Consider the following 26,442-nt stretch of genomic DNA (forward strand, 5'->3'; position numbering starts at 1 on the left):
CTGACTGAACAAAGTAAGTAGGGTAAAGGAGCCCGGGGGAGAGGGGCAGGACACTGAGATTGGCCAAGGTGCTTGGGAACCAGTTGGGACTGGCTGGGCAAGGAATTAGGGACTGAGATAAGCTTGCAGAGGGGAGACTGGGACTTGGATGAGGATCCAGGGGTGGGTGAGAGACAGGTCTAGGGCAGGTTGGAGGGGACTGAACAGGAGTCAAGCTTGGGGAGAATGTGCAGAAGTCTGTGCGCAGTCCCCTTCACAGCTTGGATTGGAACTGAAGATTCCTGTCTCACTATTCCTCTGTTGTCAGCAGATATCTATGAAAGCCACTCACAAAGTGTCTTACCCCGCTGGTCCCCAACGGGATCTAAATGATCTGACCCTGCTGATGACGCATGTGGGTGTCAGCGATGCCAAGTGGTATTCTTTTTTTTTGGCAGTTTGCTTTAAAAAAAAAACAACTAGAAAATTACACACAAACCCCTTTATATTTAAAACATTATTAATGTAAAGTCAAACACTCAGGCCATGTCTACATCTAAAATTTTGCAGCGCTGGTTGTTACAGCTGTGTTAGTACAGCTGTATAGGGCCAGCGCTGCAGAGTGGCCACACTTACAGCAACCAGCGCTGCAAGTGGTGTTAGATGTGGCCACCCTGCAGCGCTGTTGGGCGGCTTCAAGGGGGGTTCCGGGAACGCGAGAGCAAACCGGGGAAGGAGACCAGCTTCGCCGCGGTTTGCTCTCGCGTTCCCGGAGCCACCCTGCAAACCGCAGGGAAGGAGACCTGCTTGCTCGGGGTTCCGGGAACGAGAGAGCAAGCCGGGGAAGGAGACCAGCTTCGCCGCGGTTTGCTCTCTCGTTCCCGGAACCCCGAGCAAGCAGGTCTCCTTCCCTGCGCGGTCTCCTTCCCCGGCTTGCTCTCTCGTTCCCGGAACCCCGAGCAAGCAGGTCTCCTTCCCTGCGGTTTGCTGGGTGGCTCCGGGAACGCGAGAGCAAACCGCGGCGAAGCTGGTCTCCTTCCCCGGTTTGCTCTCTAGTTCCCGGAACCCCGAGCAAGCAGGTAAGGAGAACCGCTTGCTCGGCGGTTCGGGGAACGAGAGAGCAAACCGGGAAAGGAGACCAGCTTTGCCGCGGTTTGCTCTCTCGTTCCCGGAGCCACCCTGCAAACCGCAGGGAAGGAGAACCGCTTGCTCGGCGGTTCGGGGAACGAGAGAGCAAACCGAGAAAGGAGACCAGCTTCGCCGCGGTTTGCTCTCGCGTTCCCGGAGCCACCCTGCAAACCGCAGGGAAGGAGACCTGCTTGCTCGGGGTTCCGGGAACGAGAGAGCAAACCGCGGCGAAGCTGGTCTCCTTTCCCGGTTTGCTCTCTCGTTCCCCGAACCGCCGAGCAAGTGGTTCTCCTTACCTGCTTGCTCGGGGTTCCGGGAACGAGAGAGCAAACCTGGAAAGGAGATCAGCTTGATTACCAGAGGCTTCCTCCTTCCACGGAGGTCAAGAAAAGCGCTGGTAAGTGTTTACATTGGATTACCAGCGCTGGATCACCAGCGCTGGATCCTCTACACCCGAGACAAAACGGGAGTACGGTCAGCGCTGCAAACAGGGAGTTGCAGCGCTGGTGATGCCCTGCAGATGTGTACACCTTCAAAGCTGCAGCGCTGTAACTCCCTCACCAGCGCTGCAACTTTCTGATGTAGACAAGCCCTCAGAAATAAGGAAGTGATGGTAGAGGTCAGGTTGTATATGTATTATGATAGTCCTTTTCTACAGGATCACATACCATTTTTCTAGAGGACCCCTGCCTCCTTCAGTACCCAGGATGTATCTGCTCTGGGGATGAATTAGAGTTGTATAGTAAGACTATAGGACCGCTGATTCTTTTATTGCAGAAGTTTAAAGGTGTGTAGTGAAAGAGAGGTGATTACATAAAAAGAAAGGATGGTCTCATAGATAAGACAGTTGAATGGTGCTCTTAGTAACTGGATTCTATTTCTGCCACACTCATCGTGTGATGCTAGTCAAGTGACCTAAAACACATTTTTCACAGGTGGTCCCTAATTCTGTGTTCCTCATTTCCTGGTTGCTGGACTTGGGACCTTAGAGTCTGATCTGTAGAAGTGCTAACTCCTGCCAGCTGTAACTAAGTCAATGGGAGCTGTGCTTCAAATATTTAATGTGGTACTTAATGCTAAGTAGTCTAATAATGTGTTTTAAATCACATCCTAGGAGCCTCAAATTGAGCACCTGAAATTAGTAGATACTAGCAGTAAGATGCAGGGCCCTTTCTTCCTGTAGGAAGATAGGTTCCCACTTTGAAGGAGTTTTTATTTAAAAAAAAAATGCAATGATTTCTTTACTTTCAGTTTTCCTTTGTGGATTTTAATCTTGTGATTTTGCTGCTTGCTTTTGAAGTCTCTGCAACAACCTTTCTAAATGATGGATTGAGAACTAGTAATGTTGAGGAACAGGAATCTGGAGTAGCTGACGTGAGTTTTGTTCCATGAGTGTGTGTGCTTATTGAGGTGCCTTTTTTAAAGAGGTGGAATGTTTCATGGCATCGCTTTCAAACATGCCCTTTCCATGTTAGTTCAACTGAATTGGCTGAACTCCCTTCTACTAAGTGTAACCTGCAAGAAAGTCTGGAACAATAATTCTGAGATGGAAACTGCCCCATTCAACTTGGTGAGGTATTAACTCAGATGCTCAGTGGTAATGATTTAAATATCAACATTAACAATGTCATTCTTCATGTAAGAAAGAAGAGAACAGAATCACAGATCTGTGCAGCTTACTATGAGCAATGTCTCATTTTGCTGCCACGAGGGGTGGCCTGGGAGAGATACTGCTCCCTTTTCTCCCTAACTCAGGCTCTTCCGCCTTAACAGCTCTTATTCAAGTCCCCATGAGACTGCATCTTCATTGGTGGAGGGAGGGGGAAGATGTTCATAACTCATGTTAACTAACATGGTAAAATCTTAATCAAGACAAGGGAGGGACAAAATGGTATTTTATAGTTTCAATAACCCCTCAGCCAATTATGTCAATATTATGGCTATACCAGCAAGGCACTGTAGTCGTGCATTTAAATGTAATTTAAAAAGCTATTTTTACTTTAATTCCTCTTCCTGTAATCTTAAATAGAACAGACGAATATACTATGTGCAAAGTCAGTTAGGGCACAGGTTTGTATTAGCAATATTGGCACAGTTTCAGGAATAGTGGCCATGATTTAAGTGCTATACCAGGAGCACAGAACATGATTTCTCAGCACTGGAACAGCAAAACTTTGCTGTGGTAAACTTCTATTCTATTTTTTTGTAGACTAGAACTAGAGGGGATCACATTCCGAGTGTGAACACTTAACCAATGTTTCTCTAAATAATTAATCATCTTCCATATAGTGATTTTTCCCTTAGAACTGACAGAGGCTAGAGTCTCAGCTACCTTACCAAAAGGACTAGTACTACACAGCTAATCTCCACTAAATTTTTTTTTAAACTATTTGGACTTTTGAAAAGGTATTCATTTGTGGTGAGTAGGAAACAGTAAGTAAGATTTTAATCTCAAAAGACAGAAGAAAATGATATTTAGAAATTTGGGTCAATGTTGAACACTTAACTTTTTTTATTTAACATTAGGGCTATTAAAATTAATCAGGATTAATCACACGATTAAAAACATTGATTAATCACACTTAAACAATAGAATACCGTTTAAATATTTTTGGATGTTTTCTACATTTTCAAATATACTGATTAATTACAACACAATACAAACTGTACAGTGCTCACTTGTTTTTTTTACAGTGCCATAACTTGTAATTAAAAATAAATAAATGTATTAGGTGAATTGAAAATAAGTACTATTGTGCAATTTCTTTATCATGAAAGTTGAACTTACAAATGTAGAAGTATGTACAAAAAAAGGTATTCAAAAATAAAACAATGTAAAATTTTAGAGCCTGCAAGTCCACTCAGTCCTACTTCTTGTTTAGCCAAATGCTCAGACAAACAAGTTTACATTTATGGGAGATGCTGCTGCCCACTTCTTGTTTACAATGTCACCTGAAAATGAGACCAAGCATTTTCATGGCACTGTTCAAGGAGGTGTCTCAAGATACTTATGTGTGGGATGCGTTAAAGATTCATATGTCCCTTCATGCTTCAACCACTAGAGACCCCCTTGTGACTGTCACCTGATGTGCTCAGATGACCTCTGAGCCTGTTTTCCCTATCAGCTTGGGACCCCAGAACCCTGTCTTTTTGAGCCAGACATGCTGACCTGCTGAAACACAGACCCTGGGTCTGAACCATGTCCCCGAAGCTGCAGGCTTTAACTGAAAACCACTCCAGGGGTACTCCTGTCTCTAATACCCAGCTCCCAATGGGATCCAAACCCCAAATAAATCCATTTTACTCTGTATAAAGCTTATATAGGGTAAACTCATAAATTGTCCACCCTCTATAATACTGATAGATATGCACAGCTGTTTGCTCTCCCAGGTATTAATTACTTTGAGTTAATTAATAAGCAAAAAGTGATTTAAGTATAAAAAGTAGGATTTAAGTGGTTCCAAGTAATAGATGGAAAAAGTAAGTTACCAAGTAAAATAAAACAAAATACGCAAGTCAAAGCCTAATACATTAAGAAACTGATTATGGATGAAATCTCACCCCCTGAGATGTTCCAATAAGCTTCTTTCACAACTAGACTCCTTCCTAGTCTGGATCCAGCAATCACTCACATGCCCATAGTTACTATCCTTTGTTCCAGTTTCTTTCAGTGCAAATATTTGTAATAAAAATATACATTTTGATTTCAATTACAACACAGAATACTATATGAAAATATAGAAAATAAATTTCAATTGGTATCTTTAACAGTGCAGTTAAAATGGGATTGAGATTAATGTATTGCTTTTTTTTGAATTAATATGAGTTAACTATGATTAATCAACTGCTTGTTTTATATATATATATATATATATATATATATATATATATATATAAATAAAATTAGGGTTATCTGATCTGCATTCAGTTTTAAATTCATCTGTTCAGTGAAGAAAATGAAGTGAGGAACCAAATTAGGTTAACTTTCTGTCAGCATTTTTGTGCATCAAGCTTCAGTTCAGGATCAATCAAAATGGCGGACAAAGCCTCTAAGCTATCAGTATAAGATCACATCTGCATGCCACAGAACTTTATATTCAAACTATTAAAATAGCCACTTGAAATATTGTAATGTAGCCACTGACATGGTGATGAAATATGTCCTTTGGTTTGAAAATATTTAAGTCTCATTGCCTTTAACATAACCATTCTTTTTTATTTATTCATCCCAGCCACTAACCTGCATTGTTACAAGCACAGGGTCAACAATATTACACATTACTTATTCTTATTGTTGTCCTCATAGTAGCGCTGTTTCATAGCCCTGTACTTTCTGAGATAATACAAGGCCTCTAGCTCTTTTATAACAAATTCTCCACGACTAATTAGTTGCTTAATTTTTTCTGGATCTTTCACATCCTTATTTTTTAGGAAAGCTGCCTTCAAACGGCTTCTAAAGTAGTCTGCTCCTTTGGGATATTCCCTTCCAAGGTACAGCAGCTTTAAAAACAAAAACAAACATTTTAGAACTTAAGCAATATGTGGCAAAAATGTTTTTATCTAGTTAAGCAGAAGTGCTAATTGCATTCAAGACACTTACATTTTTGTAAAGATTCAGCACTTCACCTCTTAAAGGATTAGCCATTTTTCATATTTCACTGAACATAGCCACTTAATTCTTGTGTGATTATTTACCTGAAGAATAATCAGTTTGATATTAGCCACACACTGAACTAACAAGTGACTGCAACCATTTATGGTATGGTATTACTTACACTAATGCCCAAAATACCTGTTGAATCAGTTTTTCTTAACTTTTGCTTTCCTGAATTAGCAGAAGTGCACTTACAATTTCATGAAGACAGATCTTATTTTAAGAAAAGTTGCAATCAATTCTGAAAACAAATAATTCAATGTATATTCCCTAGTTCCAGAATCTGAGTTTGCTGGCTTCCAGCATTAGCATTTTTTATAATTCCCTGTGTTAATATCTAGTTTATATTGCAAGTAGGTAATGTACCCTCCACCTCAATTAGATTGTTAATGTTTCAAGTACTGTGGCCCTGCCAATTCTGAGATGAAGCAAAACTGGCTTGTTTTGCATCTGGAAGTAAGGTATTTGTTACTATAAAAACCAAGCAACTGAGATTCAAAAGTGAAAACAACTGAAATAGAAGTCACTATGGAAAAGTTCTTCTAAGTTCTTTTATGCTCTGCTTTTCCCTAGTTTCTACTCACAGCTGATCTAGTATTTGTGATTAGAAAGTAGCTGAACCTGAGGTCAGCAAGCTTTATGTTCTGAGTTTAACTCTTGTAACAAGACTGCATTTGAATCCTGGAAAGATTTGTATGAAGAGTAGAGACCCAAGGAAAGGACAGATTTCAAGCAGTCATTCAGCAGCACTCTCATTACTAAATGTTTTCAGCAACTACTGAGCTGTATGGGGACAGATCCAACACAGCCACCTTATGAGTATTCAAGAAATAAATGATTGCAGGATTCATTTTCCTATGCTTGACTTTATCCTCACACAGACTGTCTCATCAAATATCACTTCATGTATTAGTTATAAGCCTATTTAATTATGAAGTGGAAGCTGGAGAATTTACCTCGTTGGGCTCAAAGTCTGTACAATTACTTTCAACCCAAAGATTCTGGAAAATTCAGTAAAATGCCTCGGGATCCTAGGTGCTACAATACTACTGCTACTACTACTAATGAAGAAATTCTTTTCACAGATAAATTTCAGAAGTTTCAAGTAATGCTTCTTTTAAAAAGTTAGTCCTCTGAGCATAAGTGCCTTTCATATGTTTAAGAATAAAAGATATTTGAAAAATACCATACTGCGTACAGTATATTTTCTCATTCTGTGTTTTCCTCTGAGATGTGGATGCCGAGCTACATGCTGAAACCCAAACTCCATATTTGGCTTGAAAGAATGTTCAGACTGAACATCCCTTCCCACCAAGCAGGGCTTGACGGAACTGTAGTGTGGGGTTCAGACTTAATTCAGATCCCGTAACAATGTTGCTAAAGCATTTTTAAAAAAAGTCAGTTCATTCAGAATATTTCTAATGTAATAAACGGGGGAAAAATGTGAGAATTGAATCAGTGTACATCCTAAAAGCACTAAATTGCCTAAACTACTTGTTTTATATCATCTTTGAATTCCAAATCCTAGCACTATAAAGTCATTTATTCAATGTTGCTTCTAAACCTCTGGCTGTAACCTGACTGACAAGGCCATTGCAACTAAAGAGAAGTGTTGAATCCTTCAGGTGTTATCAGTGTTAAAATATGTGGCAGCCCAGCACCACTTACCTCAAGCAGCTCCGGAGTGGCAGCAGCATGCAGTAGCTGCTAAGGCAGGCCCCCTGCCTGCCCTGACCCCACACCGCTCCTGGAAATGTCCAGCATGTCTGGCAGTGGCTCCTGGGGGTGGGATGGAACAGGCAGCTCTGCTGTGTGCTGCCCTCACCCATTGGTACCACCCCTGAAGCTCCCATTGGCTGCAGGGGAGTGGTGCCTGCAGGCAAGGGCACTGCATGGAGCTCTCTGATCCCATCCCCGCAGGGCTGCAGGGACATGGTACTGGCCGCTTCTGGGAGCAGCACATGGCCAGTGCAGGCAGGGAACCTGCCCTAGCACCACTGCGCCACGCGATTGGCAATCACGCGGGCTGGATTGAAAGCCCTGACGAGCTGGATCCAGCCTGCGCCCAGTAGTTTGTCCTCTCCTGGCTTAGCATATGAGACATCTAGGCTTTATTAAGTACATGCTATCCATATAACTGCCAAATATCTGTGCCATTAGTATAGAACTCAGCAAGTAAAGTGCCTTTACTACAGCAGAACCTCAGAGTTACAAACTAACCAGTTAACCACACACCTCATTCAGAACTGGAAGTACACGAGGCAGCAGCGGAGACCAAAGAACAAAAAAGCAGAGTACTGTGTTAAATGTAAACTACTAACAAAATAAAGGGAAAACAGCATATTTCTTCTGCATAGTAATCTTTCAAAGTTCTATTAAGTCAATGTTCCATTGTAAACTTTTGAAAGACCAACCATAAAATATCATTCAGAATGACGAACATTTCAGAGTTACGAACAATCTCCATTCCCAAGGTGTTCGTAACTGAGGTTCTACTGCACCCATAGTAATTGCGCACTATGTGAATGTAGACAGTGTTGTGACCATCACTAGGCCTCACTGATGTTAAGGACTGAACTGATTAGATGGGGCAATTAATGTAGTAGGTCTACCTTGAACTCCTGAACTTCTTTAAACAGATAACAAGTAGAAGTAGGTAACATTTTAATAGCATCACTGCTTTAATGCCAAAAATCAAGGTGGGAAGCCTTTCCCTAGATAAACTATTTCACATGACAGAAAAAAAATCCTAACTAGCACTATTTGGTCTCTGTGATGGCAGTCTCTGCAGAGGGGCTAACTGACAGGGAGAATGAATTACCCTCTTCTCAACTGAGCTAGTGCCTCCAGGATGAAGTTGAAGCCCATTGGTGGGGTGTTTGCACTGCTGCTGCCGCCTCTACCTTTTCTGTGGAGCAAGGACTTCAGACTCCTCAGTTGTCAGGCACCTTTCACAAGCAATCTAATCACCATTAAAAAAAAACAAAAACATTAACACTGGAGAGTGGGGAGGGGATAACATGTTGACAATTTTTATACTTAAAGTATGATATAACAAGTGGTTGTGTGAGAAATATAAATCCACATACTTCAAGGAACCCCGGCCGTTCCACCAATACAAGGGATGACTATACCCCAGTGGGCCCATTCTGAGTCTCAGGGCTTGTCTACATCAGAAAGTTGCAGCGCTGGTGAGGGAGTTACAGCGCTGCAACTTTGAAGGTGTACACATCTGCAGGGCATCACCAGCGCTGCAACTCCCTGTTTGCAGCGCTGGCCGTACTCCCGTTTTGTCTCGGGTGTAGAGGATCCAGCGCTGGTGATCCAGCGCTGGTAATCCAATGTAGACACTTACCAGCGCTTTTCTTGACCTCCGTGGAAGGAGGAAGCCTCTGGTAATCAAGCTGGTCTCCTTCCCCGGCTTGCTCTCGCGTTCCCGGAACCCCGAGCAAGCAGGTCTCCTTCCCTGCGGTTTGCAGGGTGGTTCAGGGAACGCGAGAGCAAACCGCGGCAAAGCTGGTCTCCTTTCCCGGTTTGCTCTCTCGTTCCCGGAACCCCGAGCAAGCAGGTCTCCTTCCCTGCGGTTTGCAGGGTGGTTCGGGGAACGCGAGAGCAAACCGCGGCGAAGCTGGTCTCCTTTCCCGGTTTGCTCTCTCGTTCCCGGAACCCCAAGCAAGCAGGTCTCCTTCCCTGCGGTTTGCAGGGTGGTTCAGGGAACGCGAGAGCAAACCGCGGTGAAGCTGGTCTCCTTTCCCGGTTTGCTCTCGCGTTCCCGGAACCCCGAGCAAGCAGGTCTCCTTCCCTGCGGTTTGCAGGGTGGTTTGGGGAACGCGAGAGCAAACCGCGGCGAAGCTGGTCTCCTTTCCCGGTTTGCTCTCGCGTTCCCCGAACCCCCCTTGAAGCCGCCCAACAGCGCTGCAGTGTGGCCACATCTAACACCACTTGCAGCGCTGGCTGCTGTAAGTGTGGCCACTCTGCAGCGCTGGCCCTATACAGCTGTACTAATACAGCTGTAACAGCCAGCGCTGCAAAATTTTAGATGTAGACATGGCCTCAGATCAACCCTTTGTTTTTACTGAGGAGGTAGATAAGCATAGTTTATGTGACTTTCTCTGACGGCCACTTTTGTTTGAAAAGGGAGTCTCTGCCTAGTCCATTGCCCTGCTGGCTCATAAGAAAAGTATGCATAGGCAGAACTGATAAACACACAGTGAAAAAAAATATTTTGAGCCTTTAGCAGATCACATTTTCCAGCTTTTCTTCACAAACCAGGGCTAGAAACTTCTCTCTCCCCCAGACAAAGCTGAGATTTTCACATAATCACATGGTTTCAGGAGCTGGAGCTTTAAGACATCCCTAAAAGCGTTTGAGACTGAAAATAAAATCAAGAGTTGGCAACACCATGGATATCTATGATAAGAAACTTGGGGCTGACTATAAACTCTTGGACTGGATTATCAGCATGGGAGTGGGGACAGCAAAGGGCCATATAGGGGTTTGGATTGCTACCCCAATGTGAGCAGCAATACAGTCATTTAAAGGTATGTCAGCACTGCACACTAAGCCCAGGATCTCACTCAGGTTTGAGCCTGTGCCCTGCTTCTTTCAAGTCACTCTGATTTAGGTCAGCAAGGACTCAGCCATAAGCTCCCATTCAGGGGGAATGGACTCAAAGCTCAAGTCCTACTCAGCCTCCGTCCAAGCCCTGTAAGTTTGCCGTGCGGATGCAGGTCGAGCTGCAGATCCAAGTCAGGAGGTCTGCGCAGGCCCGTATAGACCTGTTAGCTGGGGGTCGGGGCCACAGGTGCAGTAACTAAGGCCAGGTTTACAGTGCAGTGGGGACGCCCAAGCGCTGGCTCGGAACTAGCCCAGACCCCACAGAAAGCCGGATTCACAGTGCAGCGCAGGCACTGCCCGGCGGGGGTGTCTCACCAGCCCCAGCCACTCCCTGGCCTGGCCTAGCGGGTCCTGGGGCTGCAGCAGCCACACGCCCCCTCCCCAGCGCGGGGCCAGGCGCTGCTCCCCGGGGCGGGGCGGGGCTCAGCCACGGCGCACGGGCTCCACCCGGGTCTCGGAGAGGGGAAGGGTCTGTATCTCACCATCGGCCCTGACCCAAAGCCAGCCGCGCACGCTTTACGACATCTCCGTAAAGCGCCGCCGATCCCGCCCCGGCTTAGCAGCCCCTCCCGCAGGGTGAGAAAGTCACGAGCGAGTCCCCACCCCCGGGGCGGCTGCGTGTGCGATGTCTACTGCGGCTGCGCGAGGCTAGGGAGCGGGAGAGGGTTGTTAGGGAGTCCGGAGCGGCTGCGCGAGAGTTCCACGTGGGTGGGACTAGTCGTCTAGGTAACGAAGGGGCGGGAGTGGTAAACAGCGGCTCGCGCCGGGACTGGGGGACTCGTCGAGATGGTGAGAGGGGGGCGACGAGAGGGGCGACCGCAGGAAGGGCCTGGCTCTGGCCCTGGGGTTGTTTGGGGGACTGGGGCTCGGCGTGTCCCCCGGAACGGTGTTCAGCCGCCCGCCTGTGAGCCTGTAGCGTCGCAGCTTCCGCCCCCCGCGTCTGCCCCGGCCAGTTGCACACAGGAGAGACGAGGGGGCGAGCTGGGGTTTGCTTTGTGTAGTGGGGGTGCTGAGAGCCAGTGAACCAAACTGTAAACTCTGTATATAGTGGGAACCACGTCAAGCCACCCACAGCACTCCTACCTCCAGCACCTATTATCCCTTTCCATTGCGTTGAGGGTAAGGGTCTCTGGGGCAGTCAGGGGGTTAAAAACAATCAGGTAAACAGGAGGGAGGAGGGTGCCAGTAATCACGGAACAGGTAGAAGGCACTAGGCAGAGAGGGCATTTCAGCCTTCTGCAGCCCCAGCCAGTTCTCCTGGGATTACCAACCAAAGTGCCAGTCTAGTACTGATTATGCTGCTTTTTGCAATGGGGACCTTTATCCTCTAGGAACTGAACTGAGACCACCAAAGCATTTCACACAGGCCACTAAACTGGAAATCCTAGTCAGTCACTGCCATCTGGGTTTGACTTCAAAAGGTAATCTGGAGGAGACAGGCACTTTGGGCCAGATCCGCGAAAGTATTTAAGCTCCCCAAATCAATGGAAGTTAGGAGTTTAAGAATTGAGGATCAGAGCCTTTATTCCTCCCTGATTAATCCAGTTTTTTTATGTTGTAGGAAATCCCTGGGATATTTTAGCATGAAACTCAGCTTGCATTCTCCTAAACTTCACCTTCACACCTCACCAAAACCATTCCACCACAATAGACAGTTTCTTCTACTCCCCTAGAGGAACCCTTTATTCCTTCCCTGGCTATCCATTTCTGCCCATCTTTTACCTCCTTGTTCTCTTGCTTCTCCATTCCACTGGCCTCCTCTACATTCCACTTCAATATTCTGTGTAAATTTTCAAAATAATGCATTGAAAATTTAGCCAATCGGTGCCCATACACATTGATATTAACATACACACACACACATACATACACTAGCTATCTCCTACACTTTGCACTGAAAATGTAACCATTTGGTACACGACGCTGTGTCATGTAGGGATTGAATGTTGGGATACTTCAGTTTCTGTTCTTTGCTCTGACTTCTTAGCATATGTGCTATGTGCTTCAGGTGGTATGTGACCAGGATTCATCACTGAATTTGATCTGCTGGTTGGATCATTAGTTTCCCTGGGCCGGTTACTAATGGGGAGTGCAATGTGAATGCTGATCCATGTAACTCCTTGTGTTACTTTTGGAAAAGTCCTGTAATGTCTTTGTACTTCAGCTTCTTATAAAAAGGGATCAATGGTACCCCCTTCTGTATAGTAATTGATAATAATTGTAAGATTATATGTACTACAAACCGGTGAAACCAGGAAGCAAAAAATTCAGACATTTTTACCTAAGACGTACAAGTCTCTGATGACGTGAATCAACTTTTAATGGAGAAATTAGAATGGATGTGCTGAAACAACCTTAACTACATTATATTGCTATGAAATGTGGCAGTGGTCTGTTACTACCAATAAAGGCAATGAAATTGTGTAATACTGGTGGTTATCCCTTTCCCCAGTATTAAAACTCATTGGTTATTCTTCCTCCCCCTGTATTAAAGGTTTTTTTTTCATATTATCTGTTATCAATGGCTAAACTTTGAAATGAAATATACTTACCTATCTGATTTTAATTTACTTAGTAGTGGCATTTCTTAATTATTCCTTATAGTTTGTTTAGATACTATAATCTCTGACAATCTCTCTTCTTTCTGAACTTTTAGGGTCCAAAAAAGAAAAAAAAGGTAGGTAGGTAGATGTATAGATATATCAGGTAGATGTAGATATAACAGTAAAGATACGAGCTAGCTCAGACACAGTTTGTTGGACTCAGTAGCGTTCATTTACATAGTTAGAAATAACATTCTCCTCGCTTAGGAAATTACAGGGTGAAATTCTATGGCTTGTGTTACAGAATCATAGAAATATAGAATTTGAGAGGCCATCAAGTCTAGGCCCCTGTACTGAGGCAAGACAAATTAAATCTAAACAAGTGTTTGTCCAACTTTGTTCTTTAAAACCTCCAATGATGGGGATTCCATAGCCTCCCTAAGAAGCCTATTTGAGAGCTTAGCTTACCTTATACACCTCTACCTCGATATAACGTTGTCCTCAGAAGCCGAAAAATCTTACTGCGTTATAGGTGAAACCACGTTATATCAGACTTGATTTGATCTTCCGGAGTGCGCAGTCCGCCCCCCTGGAGCGCTGCTTTACTGTGTTATATCCAAATTCATGTTATATCGGGTGGCATTATATCAGAGTAGAGGTGTAATTAAAAAGTTTTTCCTAATACCTAACTAAAATCTCCCTCGCTGCCATTTAAGGCCATTACTTCTTGTCCTACGTAGAGTGGACATGGAGAACAATTGAGCACCATCCTCTTTATTACCCCTTAACATGTTTGAAGACTATCAGCCCTCCCCCACCCCTGCCAGTCTTTCTTTTCTCAAAACTCAACATGCACAGGTTTTTTTAACCGTTTCCTTAGAAGTCAGGAATTTTAAATGTTTTATTGTTGTAGCTGTCCTCTGGACTCCATCCAATTTTTCTCATCTTTCTTACAGCGTAGTGCCCAAAACTGGGCACACTACTCCAGCTAAAGTCTCACCAGAGCTGAGTAGAGAGGAAGTTACCCCCCTTGTCTGACACACAGCACTTCTGTTAATACACCCCAAAACATTAGCCTTTTTTTTACACCTGCACCACATTGTTGACTCATTCACTTTGTGATCCTATATAACCCCCAGATCCTTTTCGGCAGTACTAGCCAATTACTTTCTCTTTTGTAGTTATGCATTTGATTTTTCCTTCCTCACAGAAGGACTTTGCACTTGTCTTTATTCAATTTCACCTTGTTGATTTCAACCTCTAATTTTATCAAGATCGTTTTGTTTTCTAATCCTGTCTTCTGAAGTGCTTGCAATGACTCCCAGCTTGGTGTCATCTGCAGATTTCATATGCATACTTTCCACTCCATGATCCAAATCATTAATGAAAATATTGACTAGTACTGGACCCAGAACTGAACTCTTATGCAGAAGGTCAGACTAGATGACTCACAGTCTCTTCTGGAGTTAATCTGCAAAATAGTATTACAGTTTTACAGCTTTTGGCTGGGAGGAAAGGAGGGAGGAGGAGGTTAAAACATACTGTCGGGTCAAATTTGATGCAAAAGTTAGATTTTGTAAAAACAAGTTTTTACAAAACCTGAGACAAAAAAATCCATTTTTTAAAATTCCTGTATAGTTTTTAAAATTTACAAAATACAAACGTTCTCCTGTAGCATTTGATAGGTCACACATTGCAACACTGGACTAAGGCATGAGAATCTGAAAAGAAAATCGATTAGAATATGATTGTAAACAAGTGAAACTGACTAATCTGTTTTCATCTTCCATGCTGAGAGAGAGAGAGAAAAGTCAACAATATATGGTAAAAAGTAAGTTAGACGTATAAAATTATTTCAGCTTTAATTTCCTAAGGCCTTCATCCTGGAGTCAAACTAATGAGTAAACCTTTCTTGTCTGTATCTACAGATCTCATTGTGGCAGAACTTTGCAGATGAATATTTGAGTAACACGTGATGGGATTTACTCTTGCTTTCAGTCATAACTAAGACTGCAATTTAGTCACAGGTATTTTTAGTAAAAGTCATGGACAGGTCATGGGCAGTAAACAAAAATTCACGGCCCATGACTTGTCCATGATTTATACTAAAAATACCTGTGATTAAATCTTGTTGGGGAGGGTGCTGCTTGGAGAGGGACATCTGTGGGGGCCCACTGCTGGGGTGGGAGCCCCCAGGGCCAGCGGCACCAGCTGCCTGGGGGGCCACAAACCATGGCTACTCTGGCCTGCCAGGGAATGCTGCTGGAGGCCACAGACTGTTGCTGCTCCAGCCGACTGCCCTGGGACTGCTACTGGAGGCCACTGGAGCAGCGGCTGGTGTGGCTGTTCCCCAGGCAACCGGAGCCCCTGGCTCTGGAGCAAGCTGCTTGAGTAGTCCTGGGGTCAGTCACACTGGCCATTGCAGAAGTCATGGAGGTTGTGGAAAGTCACGGAATCCGTGACTTCTGTGACCTCCGTGGCAGACACGGAACCCTAGTCATAACTACATTATCATCAGTAGAGTTCCCATCTCTTTTTGCAGCAGTAAATTTGTCCTAATGTTTTGTTCAAGTTTCAAAAAGTCTTGTAACTAAGTTTGTTCATACATTTGCTTTAAGTTTTCATTTGTTTTTTGCCATACAAGGTTCAAAACATTTTGTCATTTTGGCTGGCAATACAGAACAGAATAGCTTCCCTGATATTTCTGTTAGCTGAAAACATGCTAATCACCTTGGAAATAACAGAATTCAAAACACATATTTTAATATTGAATGAAAAGGGTCCTCCTGGATAATCTGAAAACTCTTCATAAAAATGGTTTGTCTAAGATAATATTTACCAAAAATATCACTACTACCAAAATGGGACAAAAGTATGTAATGAGAAGGCTTCCATTATATCACACTATTTATTTACAAGAGTTTGGGGTTCTCCTTTCTCCCCACCTTCCTTTTGGTTGTCCTGCACCTGATTCTTTATTGCCTTGCATTTCATGGAATCATTTACATCTTTGCAAAATAGCTGTAAAATTTTTCTATTCTGGAATGATAACATGTTACATGAACTCCCCACTCAGTCTATATAGGTGCAAGTGGCAAGATAGTGGAAAATCACGTTCCCTATCGCTACCTTTACATCCTAGCTCTCACTTTTATGCTGGTGTTATTCAACTCTGCATGTCACCATGTCTCCTCCATTTAATCTCATCTGCCTTTAGCTAAGTGTCTCAGAGACAAAGATGCATCTTTTGGTCAATCGGAAGGTACATCATTAAATGCAACTCAGACATCTTCCTTGACTTGGATGTTTCTTTTTGTCTGTTGTCCATAAGTTTGGATGCAAGCTTAACTCTGAACTCTTCTCCCATATCTTCTGCATCTGCAAATCTATCACTGTCTGCACAATGCTGTCTTATTCTACCTCTGTGGAAATCCTTGTCCATAGTAAAATCATCTTTTTCTTTAATTACTGTAACTCTCTTCTCTTTGGTTTCTCCAAGTCCCAGTACTGCCGACTACAGCATTTGTGGAATACCACTGCTTATCTTCTAACTTACACAAAGAAAAATGTATGTAATGTGTCACAACAAACAACTCTGCTGGCTCTGTGCTAATTGTGTAATTCAGTACAAAATTATCTTCCTTGGATTTTTTTTTTTAATCTCATGGCTCATTCTCCTTCTCTTCATCTCCCCTCTTGATCTAATACAGGATGGCCAACCTGTGTCTCCGGAGCCACATGTGGCTCTTCAGAAGTTAATGTGCGGCTTCTTGTATAGGCACCAACTCCGGGGCTGGAGCTACAGGTGCCAACATTCCAATGTGCCAGAGGGTGCTCACTGCTCAACCCTGGCTCTGCTACAGGCCCTGCCCCCACTCCACCTCTTCCTGCCTCCTCCCCTGAGCCTGCCATGTCTTCATTCCTCTTCCTCCCCCACATCCCTGAGCCTCCTGCACACCATGAAACAGCTGATCAGGAGGTGTGGGGAGGGAAGGAATAGGCGAGGCTGCTGGTGAGCAGGAGGCGCTGGCAGTGGGGGAGTGATGGGGGGGCTGCTAACGTTTTACTGTGGCTCTTTGGCAATGTACATTGGTAAATTCTGGCTCCTTTGCAGGCTCAGGTTGGCCACCCCTGGTCTAATACTAGCCCTCTCTGTTCTATCATGTTCTGGCCATTACTACTGCAAGAGCCGCCGCCTTCTTTTCAACTTTGGCCATCTAAAACAGCCTTCCTTTATACTGCTAACTCATCAGCTCTATCTATGTTATATATCACATACCTTCATGAATGTTTGTTCAGCATCTAGCACAGCATGGCCTTTATCCTGAGTGAGGACTCTGCTTGTAGCTTGTTTATACAATATAAGTAATAACTTACAATCTTTTATGAAAATCTCTCTTCTCCCTTGTAATCTCTCCCTCCTCTACTATTATTTATGTGTTAACTTTGTAATTATTATTTGGATTCCGTAAAACATTTTTAGATACATGTATGAAAAATGTTATATAGAACCAAGTTGTATTGTATTATGCATAGGGCTGTCATATGATTGCAGTCAATGAGAACCTTGTCTGAATAAACATTGAATAAAAACTGATGTATTATCTAAATTATTAATTAACTAATACATTAACAAATGTATTTATTTATTCATTAACTAATGGATTAACCACAATAGTCTGTGCTCTTGATCCTCCTCGTATGTATAGTTACTAGATCAAATTCTATCTCGAATTCTATTCTACCTGTTCTAGTCTAAAGGATAGAATTTGATCTACATATGAGGAGAATCAAGAGCATAGGCTATTTTAGTTAATATATTAATAGTTTAATATTTTTCCTTTTAAATCTATTTATTTTAGATGGTATTGTGTGGTGATTTTGCTTATTCCTCACAGTATGGGTTAAACAATCCCTTTTGTGAACTCTGCCGGAAAAAAAAGGGAAAACAGGGCTCGGGGGAACCTATCTTTTGGAGGGCAGGAGAATCCCAGTGGCTTCTCAATTAAGTCTTCAGGCTGCTCTCAGGCCCTTAACACATATATATGTTGCAGAGATCTTATATGATGAGCCACCAGTAGCATCTGGTCCCTAGTATGTAGTTAACTTCCCAGTTAATCATTACAATACATAGATTTTTTTTCTAATATAGTGTATATTATGGGACAGATTTTCCCATGTTATGTTGGTTCAAGTTGATTAAGGAGAATTTGGCCCAATATGTGTAGCTCTACTTTTCTTACTTATATGAATATTCTTATGTCAGTGGAGAAACTGGTGAAAGTTGCAACAAATATATAAATTCCCTGCTTTAATCATCTCTTAATTGTGCTGTTATGTTAAAGGGCTGTTCCTGTGACTTTGTCTTATCTGTGTATTCTTTAAATCAACATTCTTTCTGCTTGCTTTCAAAAGTGAAAACATCTTTTGTTCTGTCATGTGAATGATATTTTAGTACAAAACAAAAATCCAACTTTTAAATGAACTCACTTCATTAGTCTTGCTAACCACATTTCCCTGAGGATAGGGCTGGTTTAAACATTCAGCTATTTTTGTGGGTTACAAGAAGAATTTGTTTCTTTTACTGACATAATATCCTGTTCTTCTGTTATCTTTTGAACACAGAAGTTCTACATATAAACTGAAAATATACTTTGAAATGCTATATTAGAGAAATAAAATATGTAAAATTAATGTTGACGTTTAATCTCTTTTAATTTATTGCCCATGTTAAGTCTGGCGGAAGTGGAGGTAAAAAGAAACTTAGCAAAGCTGAACGACTGAGATTACAGAAAGAAGAAGAAGATAGAAGATTGATAGAGGAAGGTACAGTGCGTTTCACTTACAGGAAGTGTGATTATACCAAATCACTAATTAAATAGGTAAAGTGCAAATTATGATAATTAATTATATCTAAATTCTGTTTCATCTCAGTAGGATGATTTACTTGTATTTCTCTGTTCTCAAGGCTGGTGTTAATGTTTTGGAAGGCCTTAAACAAAGTTATTTTTTGAGACCCCACATATATCCCTCACTATGTTCAACCTCCTTTTCTACCTACTCTTTCCACTAGTTATTCCTCCCCCCTGCTATGCTTGGAAAGTGTATGAGGGTTGGGTAGAGCATTGCAATTTTTTTTTCTCTCCTCTTCTGGTACTCTCCCAGCCAAGTCAAGAACAAGTGGGTAGAGAGATAGGGGAACAGATATTTCCTCTTCTCCACATTTAGTAATCAGGAGGAATGAGAAGTTCAATGACTAGGACTTTTCTCAAAGTAGATCAACAGAGTATGCTGACTTTGAGCTTAACAGAGTATTGATCAATGTATTCAGACAGCAACAGATGCTCCATATTAATGTTAGGACAGTTTTGCAAACAGGAATGGATTAAAGCATAGATAGTATAGGCTTATCAAAAAAACCCTATTTTTAGCCCTGTGGCTAAGAAGGTCAATATTGAAATGTGATTATAGTTTAGCTTATGTAATGACACCTGTCTGAAGCTACAGAGACCTTGATAAAATAACATTGAGACATGCAGACAATCCCATGCATCTCAATGGGTTACTAACTCCAAGAGCTTGGGGAACCTGTCAACATCACCTTAGCAGAGGATAATGTATGTGACAAGAGGAGATGAGCAAAGCAGGCCCAGACCACCAAATCATATATATTATAGCTACTGTAATGAGTACTGGGGGGCCTCTGGCTGCCACCTCTGCCTCTTAATGTGTGGGTGCGGGAGGAAAGGATTCCTGCTACTTTCCATTGAGGGGAAAAATGACTCTGTCTCTGCTTCTCTGGAATTGTAGGAATGGCACATCTGCCCCCACAACTCCAACGGGAAGTAAGGCCGTGGGGAGATCTGTGTGCATAGGGATGTGGATTTGCTTTATCTGGCACTGCTTCCAGACGTTATGGATTGAACCCATAATAGACAATGTAGACTGAACCCTTGCTATCACCAGTTATTAGTTATTTTGAAATAAAAGTATTGATCTGCTAGCTAGTTTTTTAAATAATATATCTGTTTTTATTAAGCAGGATGTACTTGCATTGCTGATAATAGATTTCTCATTCTTCAGAGGAAGCTCGTTTACGAGCTGAACAAGAAGAAGCAGAAAGACTCGAAAAGGAGAGAATTGTGCGAGAGGAGAGGGAAAGACTTGAAGCAAAAGTTAGTTTGCAGCCATCATAATAAATAGCTATTGCAAATTGCAATAGTCAGTTTCTAAACTGTATGCCAAATCGTTGATTTGTTATGAAAATGTGGGAATTTCTCTCCATTTCCTGGGCGGGGGCAGCTTTCCAGTATTCTTGGATCAAAACAAATAATGAAAACTCTAGCCATACCACTGCAAAATGTAAGAGCCACAAGTTAAGTACAGTTGGGCAATGAACTGGGTCAGTAGCTAAATGAGTGACTTCCAAGGAAAGCCAAAGGTGCTTAAGAAAATGATGCTAAAGACTTGGTATGTGCCACTGTATCCTCTAAGCCAGTAATCACACGGTATAGTATAAAGAAGTGCTTATTTGGTAAAAGAAGATGTAAAAGCTCAGTGTTGCCTACTTCTGATAATTAAAATCCTCTTGGTATTCTTTGTATGAGTAGAGCTGTAACCTCTGTCCTGTCCAAATTCCAATCTGTGTAAACGGTTCTTAATTTTCTTCAATTCCACATGTATATTCTATTAGACATATTCATTTTTGCTCCTAAACTGTATGTAGTATTGCTTTGGGCTGTTATGAATTGTGGTATTTCATTCTAGAAATGGCTGCATTTTAGTGCAGGTGTAAAATTGTTGTATTGATGTGTATGCATGTATGTGATGTAGTATAAAGTTTTACTGGCAGGAATTCGGGATGACTTGCTCTGAATTGTGAAACTGTAGGCGAATTACATAAGCCAACCCAAACTGGTGCCAATAAAAACACACTGCTATGTATTTTGTGTATAGCACATTTATCAGAATTTTTTTTAGACCTGTTTTAGCAAGTTTAACATTTTTAATTGGTCTTTTTTTTCATACCCCATCATCTGTAAAGCTAGATTGCCTTCATTGTTGTGAACCCAAAATTAGCTAGGGCTCTGAGGAAAACAAAGCGATGAACCAGTACATTTTAAAAACCTCTAAAAATTGCCCCAAACAAATTTCCATGCACTAAAATGTCACAGTTCTAAGGTTTGATATCTTGGAACCTACCAGAGGCAACTGCAGTGTGTTCCTTTGGAAAGCAGGAGTGGAGGGGTGCTCTTGGATTCAGTGATAATCACATATCTCTTTAAAGCTGATGGATGTGCCATGCACTCTTCTACTAGAGTTGCCAACATTGTATTTAAAAATTAAGGGACTATTTTCTTTGCACCCCGCCCCACCCCTCCTCCTGATAATAATAATAATCAGTACTCACCTGCAAGAAATACCCCTTGTGAATGTAACTAGGGATGTTGGCAGAGACTCTGTGAATGGGGAGGCTAGACCCCAGGAGCACGGACCCTTTGCCAGACAGAGCCCTTTCAGCGAAACCTGTGCAGACAGACAGACAGCCTGTGCAGGGAAGCAGATGGGGCTGTGCTCAAGGGTCGGAGTCATTTATTATGTGGCTCAGCAATTTATCACATCACCAGCACATAGAGATTCTCTATGATAAAACATTGCTAATTTACTGCAATCTCCTGGATGTAATGTGCCATAAAAATTCAAGATATTATTGTGACAGGTTGGGTCACAAAAGACTCCCTTGGGACTGCCACCTGATGTGCTAAGACTACCTCTGAGCCCATTTTCCCTGCCAGCTTGGAACTCCAGTACCCTGTCTTGTTGAGCCAAACACACTAGCCTGCTGCAAACACAGACCCAGGTCTGAACCACGTCCCCCACAAGCTGCAGACTTAACTGAAAACAGCTTAAGAAGTGTTCCTGTCTCTAGCACCCAGACACCCAGTTTCCATTGGGATCCAAACTCCAAATAAATCCATTTTACTCTGTATAAAGCTTATACAAGGTAAACTCATAAATTGTTCTCCCTCTGTAACACTGATAGAGAGAGATGCACAGCTGTTTGGTCCCCCAGGAATTAGTCACTGACTCTGGGTTCAGTAATAAGCAAAAGTGATTTTATTGAATATAAAAAGTAGAATTAAAGTGATTCCAAGTAATAACAGACAGAACAAAGTAAATTACCAAGCAAAATAAAACAAAAACACGCAAGTCTAAGCCTAATACAGTAAGAAACTGATGACAGATGAAATGTCACTCTCAGAGATGTTCCAATAAGCTTCTTTCACAGATTAGATTCTTTTCTAGTCGGGGCCCAATCCTTTCTCCCGGTACAGTCCTTTTTCCAGCTCAGGTGGTAGCTTGGGGATTTCTCATGACTGCAGCCCCCTTGTTGTGTTTCACCTCCTTATATACCTTTGGCACAAGGCAGGAAACTTTTTGTCTCTTTGGGTCCCCACCCTTCCTTCTAAATGGAAAAGCACCAGGTTTAAGATGGATTCCAGTTCCAGGTGACATGGTCACATGTCCTGTGAGACCCCAAGCCTTAGAATCATAGAATATCAGGGTTGGAAGGGACCTCAGGAGGTCATCTAGTTCAACCCCCTGCTCGAAGTAGGACCAATCCCCTTCATTCTTCTCGGCCTGACTCACAGGAAGGCTTGCAAGTAAACAGAGCCATCTACAGACAATTGTCCTAGTTGATGGGAGCCATCAAGATTTTAAACCACCGTTAATGGCCCACACTTTGCACAATCACAATAGGACCTCAGAGTTATATTTTATATTCCTAGTTTCAAATACAAGAATGATACAGTCATGCAAATAGGATGAACACACTCAGTAGATTATAAACTTTCTAATGAAACCTTTCAAGAGACCTTTTGCATGAAGCATATTCCAGTTACCTTATATTCACACTCATTAGCATATTTTCGTAACATCATATGGAGTGCAATGTGAGTTTTCTTTACTATAAAATAATTTATAAAAACTAAAACTGAATAGTAAATTCATGTACCTGATCATATACTAACAGGATCAAGAGCGGAGAGGGACTGAACTTGCAGAACTCCATTCATTAGAAGAGAACTTCTTGTGGGCAAGGCAATGGAAAGCAGATTATAGAGCACATGCTAAGGTAAGCTTGCTTTCTAAAATATCCATGTAGTAGTATAGAAGTTTGACAAAGAAGAGACTTTTAAATGATCTTCTGCTTCTCTCCTCTATTACAAGATTGTTTCTTTATTGTCTAGTGCTTTGCTCATTCTAGTTTTAAACGAAAAACACTACATTAATCAAAAAAACTTCTAAGGAGTTTGGACAGTGGGTAATATCTGCTCAGGTGAGTTAGGGTTGATGGAAGTCAGGATTTTGAGATACAATGGCAAAATTATAGGTAGAAAACACCATAACATCTGAGTTATATACTACTGCCAGATAAAAACTACATTAAAATGCAGTTTTTAGGCTGAGAGTATAGATCAGTAATTTAGGGTAAATTACATTACAAAGATGTTGCAAATATCCCTCAGATAAGCATTCTATAACCAGGAAATTCAGAGTTAGGCCATGGCTACACTTACAGTTTTGCAGCGCTGGTAGTTACAGCTGTGTTCGTACAGCTGTGTAGGGCCAGCGCTGCAGTGTGGCCACACTGACAGCTACCAGCGCTGCAGTGTGGCCACATTTGCAGCACTTGCAGCGCTGTTGGGAGTGGTGCATTGTGGGCAGCTATCCCACAAAGCACCTCGTCCCATTTTGGCGCTGTGGCTTGTGGGAAGGGGAAGGAAGTGTGCGGGTCTTTCCGCTTCCTGTTCCAACGCCCCGTGGTGCTTTGCTACACATTCTGAGCAGTTTGGCGGCATTGTGAGTCTGCAGCGCGATTTCTGAGATTTCTGTTACAAATGGAGCCTGAGCTGCTGAGGATCTTGCTGATGAATGTTGCCAGCACATCACGCATGGCAGTGGAGCTATTCCTTCAGCTGCAAAGTGAGAGTGACAGTGAGGAGTCAGACGATGATATTGAAACGCCTGACGCTCAAGACACTCAATTGCTTGTGGCAGTAACAGACGTGCTTAGCACCGTGGAACGCCACCTTTGGGCTCGGGAAACCAGCACTCAGTGGTGGGATCACATCGTCCTGCAAGCATGGGATGACGAGCAGTGGCTGCAGAACTTTCGGATGAGAAAAGCCACTTTCACGTCACTGTGTGCTGAGCTCGCCCCTACCCTGCGGCGCAGGGACACGAGATTGAGAGCTGCCCTGCCAGTGGAGAAGCGGGTGGCTATTGCAATCTGGAAGCTGGCAACTCCAGACAGCTACCGATCGGTGGCGAACCAGTTTGGAGTGGGAAAGTCTACCGTTGGAATGGTGCTGATGCAAGTTTGCACAGCCATTAATCGCACCCTGCTAAGAAGAACTGTGACTCTTGGGAACGTGCAGGACATTGTGGATGGCTTTGCACAAATGGGTTTCCCTAACTGTGGAGGGGCAATAGATGGGACGCATATTCCTATTCTGTCCGCACCCCACCTGGCATCAGAGTACGTGAATCGCAAGGGGTATTTCTCCGTGGTTCTGCAAGCGCTTGTGGATCACCATGGGCGTTTCACTGACATTTACTCAGGATGGCCTGGAAAGGTGCATGATGCACGCATCTTTCGGAACAGTGCCCTGTTCAGGAAGCTGAGGGCCGGGACTTTTTTCCCAGACCGCAAGATCACAGTAGGGGACGTCGAAATGCTCACTGTGATCCTTGGAGACCCCGCTTACCCCTTAATGCCATGGCTCATGAAACCGTATACAGGGAAGCTTGACAGGAGCAAGGACTGGTTCAACTACAGGCTGAGCCGGTGCAGAATGACTGTGGAGTGTGCTTTTGGCTGTTTGAAAGGGCGCTGGAGGTGTCTTTATGGGAAGCTAGATTTGGGGGAAAGCAGCATCTCCGCTATTATATCCGCGTGCTGTACCCTCCATAATATTTGTGAAGGGAAGGGTGAAAGATTCAGTGAGGAATGGACCTCCGAGGTTCGACGCCTAGAGGATGAATTTGCACAGCCAGAGAGCAGGCCTACTAGAGAGGCCCAGGAAAGGGCTTCAAGGATTAGGGATGCCTTAAGGGAGCAATTTGATGCTGAGAGCCAACAGTAATGTTTGGTGCCTTTGCTGTGCTCCTTTCTACCTTGGGGTACAATATTTACCACTTACTGCAATAATAATACGTATTGTAAAAGCCATAAAATCCTTTATTCAAAGTACAGTACATAAAAGGGCAGGGGGGTTAGGGTGGTGGACTGTACATTCAGAGGTTTGAATGTGTCCTGTCTGGATTACTGTTCAATGTCTGCTGCACTTCAGGATTACTATGCTGCAGAGTAATGGGGATGGAGTGCACAGGGTAAGAATTGTAGTTATCAGGGCTGGTAGGTGATCGTACAGGTGTTGGGGGCAGCTGGGGGTAATAAGAAACTAGCTGCTGGAGAAAGGTGTTTTGTGCAAATACTGGGGAAGAAGAAAGAGAGCTTTGGGAGGGGTGTGGGTTACCACGGTACAGATCTGCCTGCATGGCTACGAGAGACTCGAAAGAGTCAGTTTGGCGAGCCAGGAGGCTTATCAGGTGCTTTGAGGTTTTTTTGGTAGCCAATTCCTTTCTCCTGCTTTCTGTTTGCCTCCACTCATACATTTTCTCTCTCCATTCCTGCGTCTTCCTACTTTCTCTGTTGTAGTGAATCATAACTGCTTTGATCAATTCTTCTTTTGATTTTCGCGGATTTTTTCTCAAGTTCTGCAAGCGACGTGAGGCCGGTGATCCGGCTGCATTAGTCAAGGTCACTAAAAAAAACATAGATAGAAACATGTAATACACAGAGGCTACATTGTTTATTATCAGACAGTGAAGGAATTTTTAGACTTTTTGTAGCATCCTTCCCACATACCTAACATAACACAGAGAGGCCAGGGAAGCGAAGGCATGGCGAGCAATGGGGTGAGTGTTTCTGCCCCGACTGCACCTGGGAGGGGGAATTGAACGATGGGTCACTGGGGTTTATCTGCACTGGGTACAGGAGGTAGCTGGTGTCCTGCACAGGGGACAGTAGTGAACAGAAAGGTGGCGAGCTGCTGGCGGGGGGGGGGGCGGTCCGCGTAACTGCCGGCCTGCTGGTGAGGGGGGGGGAAACGCACAGCTGGGCTGGCTGCCTGCTGGAAAGGTGGGGGGAGAGACCGGAGTGCACCGCGGGGCTGGCTGCCTGCTGGAAAGTTGGGGGGGGAGACCGGAGCACACCGCGGGGCTGGCTGCCTGCTGGAAAGGAGGGGGGGAGACCGGAGCGCACCACGGGGCTGGCTGCCTGCTGGAAAGGGGAGGGGGGAGACCGTAATGCACCGCGGGGCTGGCTGCCTGCTGGAAAGGGGAGGGGGGGAGACCGGAGCACACCGCGGGGCTGGCTACGTGCTGGAAGGGTGTGGGGAGACCGGAACGCACCACGGGGCTGGCTGCCTGCTGGAAAGGGGAGGGGAGGAG

General features: G+C 43.6%; 2 protein-coding genes across 16 annotated transcripts in view; one reads left to right on the forward strand and one right to left on the reverse strand.

Moving 5' to 3' along the window:
- Positions 1-11,082, reverse strand: part of ETFRF1 (electron transfer flavoprotein regulatory factor 1) — a 32,507-nt gene extending 21,425 nt beyond the window's left edge. For 2 of the 11 annotated variants that reach the window (XR_003997570.1, XR_003997569.1), the window contains exons 1-2: positions 10,861-11,028; positions 8,583-8,723 (exon numbers count right to left, since the gene is read on the reverse strand). Coding sequence is in view for 5 of the 11 variants with exons in the window: in XM_030541233.1 (XP_030397093.1) it covers positions 5,386-5,607; positions 5,708-5,752 (267 nt within the window). In the remaining 6 variants the exon portion in view is untranslated. Of the gene's footprint in view, positions 1-4,985; positions 5,608-5,707; positions 5,803-8,582; positions 8,724-10,860 lie in introns of those variants that run through there. The other 9 variants (XM_030541233.1, XM_030541240.1, XM_030541224.1 and 6 more) reach the window with 9 other exon arrangements.
- Positions 11,083-11,108: 26 nt separating this feature from the next.
- CASC1 (cancer susceptibility 1) overlaps positions 11,109-26,442 on the forward strand; it is a 41,794-nt gene continuing 26,460 nt past the window's right edge. For 4 of the 5 annotated variants that reach the window (XM_030541139.1, XM_030541158.1, XM_030541148.1 and 1 more), the window contains exons 1-4: positions 11,109-11,167; positions 18,657-18,747; positions 20,005-20,096; positions 22,958-23,059. In XM_030541139.1, the coding sequence (XP_030396999.1) occupies positions 11,165-11,167; positions 18,657-18,747; positions 20,005-20,096; positions 22,958-23,059 (288 nt within the window). In that variant the 5' untranslated portion in view covers positions 11,109-11,164. Of the gene's footprint in view, positions 11,168-18,656; positions 18,748-20,004; positions 20,097-22,957; positions 23,060-26,442 lie in introns of those variants that run through there. The other variant, XM_030541167.1, reaches the window with a different exon arrangement.

This window comes from Gopherus evgoodei, chromosome 1, assembly GCF_007399415.2.
Source record: "Gopherus evgoodei ecotype Sinaloan lineage chromosome 1, rGopEvg1_v1.p, whole genome shotgun sequence".
NCBI lineage: Eukaryota > Metazoa > Chordata > Testudines > Testudinidae > Gopherus > Gopherus evgoodei.